The sequence below is a fragment of the Sinocyclocheilus anshuiensis genome, unplaced genomic scaffold (assembly GCF_001515605.1).
Source record: "Sinocyclocheilus anshuiensis isolate Anshui unplaced genomic scaffold, SAMN03320099.WGS_v1.1 scaffold797, whole genome shotgun sequence".
NCBI classification, from domain to species: Eukaryota; Metazoa; Chordata; class Actinopteri; order Cypriniformes; family Cyprinidae; genus Sinocyclocheilus; species Sinocyclocheilus anshuiensis.
Window position 1 is genome coordinate 211,796 of NW_015540874.1, and position 4,004 is coordinate 215,799.

General features: G+C 43.0%; 1 protein-coding gene across 1 annotated transcript; it reads left to right on the forward strand.

Annotated features, from left to right (window-relative positions):
• The first annotated feature begins 2,198 nt into the window (after positions 1-2,198).
• Positions 2,199-3,729, forward strand: LOC107688185 (homeobox protein Nkx-2.4-like). The gene is made up of 3 exons (XM_016485781.1): positions 2,199-2,580; positions 2,924-3,162; positions 3,237-3,729. Exons 1-3 carry the CDS (start codon positions 2,211-2,213, stop codon positions 3,666-3,668), a joined length of 1,041 nt encoding a protein of 346 aa, XP_016341267.1. The 5' UTR covers positions 2,199-2,210; the 3' UTR covers positions 3,669-3,729.
• Positions 3,730-4,004: the final 275 nt, after the last annotated feature.

Below are 4,004 nucleotides of genomic sequence, written 5' to 3' on the forward strand. Positions count from 1 at the left end.
AGTTGTTCGCACATTCACCGATTAATTCAGTTGAATGGGAATACATTTTATTCAAGCAAAAAGACATGCGTCAGAATAATTTATAATATAGGCCTACTGAATCATTTTAAAGTGTATATATATATATATATATATATATATGGATTGGAAAATCCACCTCTAAAGCAACACATAAGCACTCTTAATCATTTTTCAGTTTCAGCTTTAGTAACTAGTGTAACTCATTCATTAGCCACTGTTAGTTTATTTTTTAAATTTTTTTATATAATCTTATTATTTTCCCGGGAGTAACATTGCACCCACCAACACGCAGACACACATATACGCACATACGTATTTGAAGAGAAATTCTGCGAGTTCCTAAACTTACATGGACATTAATACAGAACAATCCATCTAAACTAAACTCGGCAAACACGCTGCCTCCAATGCAACGAGATTCATTTCCCACAGCAACCTGTTTCAGTACCTGAGCAAATGTTGTCCAGTATATCCCAGTCCCATCTCTGATGATAGATTTTTCATGTGTTCCTTCCGCATTGAAGTATAGCCTACAGACAAAACATTTTTTAGTTTTTCTTGAGTGACTTGGTGCTAAGCGGTCACCCATCCAGTGGTTTCTCCAGCATCAGAGTGAGGCGGTTGCTTGGCCCTCGGTCATGCTCTCTGCCTTAATATTCCACAAGGTTGAGTGGCCCTCATTTACCTAATGGATCAGGCGCACAAAACCTTAGACGAGTTTCTCGCTCTGAGTCACAAGACAAACTATATGTGATGCTTCGAACTGGATGGCCTCAGAATGATCCCAAATTAAACATATCGATAATTAAACACTTAAACATGATTTGCTGAACGTTTAGTAGTCAGAAGAGAACGTTGGATGCTACTGTTTGTTTTGTGTTGCAAGTTTACGAAAAGAGTAGAAATGTGTAGTGTTACTAAACGAAATGTCACCTTACATAGGCTACTTGTACAGTATAGCCAAACGTGTGAGACCAGCATCCACCCACGTGGTCGAATTAGACGGAGGTGTGTTCAACATGACTGATGGATGCAGGCATGTAAATGTTTCTTGTTCCTAAACTTGTAGTTTTAAAACTTCATGAGCGTACATGCTTGGCTTATCCATGTTTTCCTGCAGCATTTAAAATTAGTCTTATTTTTAGAGCCTTTTTTTTACATTTATATGAAGTGCCAAAATTGGGCCACGCAAAATGTGCCCCACACTATTTTTTGTTTTTAAACTGCATAAAATGTGAACTGTAATTATTAATATCCATAGGCCTGCTCACATCCGTGAGGTTATTGACCCATAAAGAATTTGAAACAGATCGGATGAATTAAACAGGTTAAATGAGCTTTATTGTATTTATTATAAAAATTTTTGCTGAGGATATACCGAACGTTTTAAAACATAAATGTTAATTTTGACAATTTACGTTCTTCATAAGCTTATACGATTAACATACGTTTTACCTCAATGTCGATTTCCAGGTTTATATCTATTACAAACTCTTTTTGTTTTAGAAACTGTTTTTAAAAAATGTAGCTGTACTTCTGATGTCGATTTTCTGTGGACATTTTTTTTTTTACTATGATCTTATTTGGGAGAGACCCTTAGCGCTGCTTAAGACGCATAAATTAGGTCATAGACTGGAGGGGGTCTTCATTGTGCCACTCTGACAGTGCGCACTGGCGCTTATGACTCGGAGTGCTCTCAAAGTTGGAAAAAGTATGGAATTCCCTATTGACGCAGATTAACAGCGCCTAAAAAAAAGAAGAAGAAAAGGTAGACTTCAGACAGACTGACAACGTCGGCTCAATTCGATTTGAGGACGATGTCAGACTCGTGAATTGTAGCTACGGCAAAAAAAAGGGTAAATATGACCATTACAAATGTTCAGTCGGCATGATGATAAATGTAATGTGAAACTAACAACATTTTTTCTCAATTATCTTGCTGAGATGTCAATGACTATTGTTTGCTGGTGTAGGGAGTCGCTCCGCCCCTCATGTTTGTCGTAAATTTGGCGCCTGGCTACAATAAACCTGAGATAAGAGTGGCCAGGGCTCGCCTCCTTCTCCAAGGCGATCAATCGGATCTCCGGCATACTACAAGCACTCTCTTACGTCGACGTCCACGAGAACAGAGCTGATACAACAACACGGCTGCGCTCCACCACCACATATCTATCTGCTTTTACTGAACCATGTCGCTGAGCCCAAAGCACACGACACCTTTCTCAGTGACAGATATTTTGAGCCCAATTGAGGAGACTTACAAGAAGTTTAGTGGCATGGAGAGCACTGGAAACCTCACATCTCCATTGGGAGCGTACCGGCAACATCAGGTGTCCCAGACTGGCATGCAGCAACACTCTATGAGCCACAACGCCACTGTGGCGACCACCTACCATATGCCACACTCCGTCTCCCAGTTCTCGCACAATGCAATGGGGGGCTACTGCAATGGCAGCATTGCCAACATGGGGGACCTACCCTCTTACCAAGAAACTATGAGAAACAGCGCAGCAGCAACAGGGTGGTACGGCGCCAATCCTGACCCTAGATACTCAACAAGTAAGTTCTCTTGCATTCTTTTGATTTATCTCTCGCCGCGTTGCTCGTTGCATGCATGTGCTACTTATTTACTGAGTTTCCAGCGAGTTTTCGTTAGTTTTACGCATCAGCACTATTGCTCATACTTTGCCTTCATAGCATTGTCGCTGTTATTGTTACTGCTGATTTTCCCATCGTGTAGATTTAAGTTAATTATAACTGAAACATTTATATTCGTTCATTTGTGCACGCGTAAATGCTGCACTGAGCGTTTCAAAACTCTTATTGCTGCACAAATGATTAACAATTTAGCCCAACACTGCTACTAATTGAATGGCCGTACGTCTGTATGCATATTTTGAAGTTTCTAGATTCATGGGACCTTCCACAGGTATGAACATGACAGGAATGGGCACGCTGACAGGCATGGCCGACACCACCAAATCCATCCCACCTCTCCACGCAGCGCCAAGGAGGAAACGACGGGTGCTCTTCTCTCAAGCACAGGTCTACGAGCTGGAAAGGAGATTTAAGCAACAGAAATACCTCTCAGCGCCCGAGAGGGAACACCTGGCTAGCATGATACATCTAACCCCGACGCAGGTCAAGAACAGAAATACATCTCAGCGCCCGAGAGGGAACACCTGGCTAGCATGATACATCTAACCCCGACGCAGGTCAAGATCTGGTTTCAGAATCATCGCTACAAGATGAAACGGCAGGCCAAGGACAAAGTAGCGCAGCAGCTTCAACAGGAGGGCAACCTGTGTCAACAGCAGCAGTCGCCGAGGAGAGTGGCTGTCCCTGTCTTAGTGAAGGATGGCAAGCCTTGTCAAAACGGCTCCAACACACCGACGCCAAACCAACAGCAGATGCAGCAGCAGCAGCAGAACGGTTCTGGGATCGTGCTTCCTACCTCCAGTAACTCTATGAACCAACACCAAACCCAGCAGGTCAACGCACTGGTCCAGGCCCAAGACCTGGAGGAAATGTCCCCCAGTCCCCCCTCACTCCACTCGCAGATGAACAACATGGGCCAGATAGACACTACTGTAGATTACACAAATAACATGGTCACGTCAAATCTGCTTTATGGCAGAACGTGGTAAGACCGGGCACCTTTTCTTTCCTCCGTTTTCCCACAAACTTTAGCGTCATCTGAACTAAGAACTGCGAGCGAGGCCAAAAGCAGACAGTGCTTCGCAAGCCGAGCATCCGTGTGGCGGGTGGTCGGATCAAAGGAGCCAGTTTTTGCCGGAAATTTGCCACTTTTTTTTCTAAAAAACAGTTTTTGTGGTCACAGTTTTCTACAATGACCCTGCTACTCATTATGGACAAAATAACAATTTCTAGCCTCACGCTCTATGTTTGGGACCTCCTCTTGTTGTTCTAGTAGAAGGTTGTCTGATGTTGAACAAAATTGCTGCTCCACATCTATGGCAATG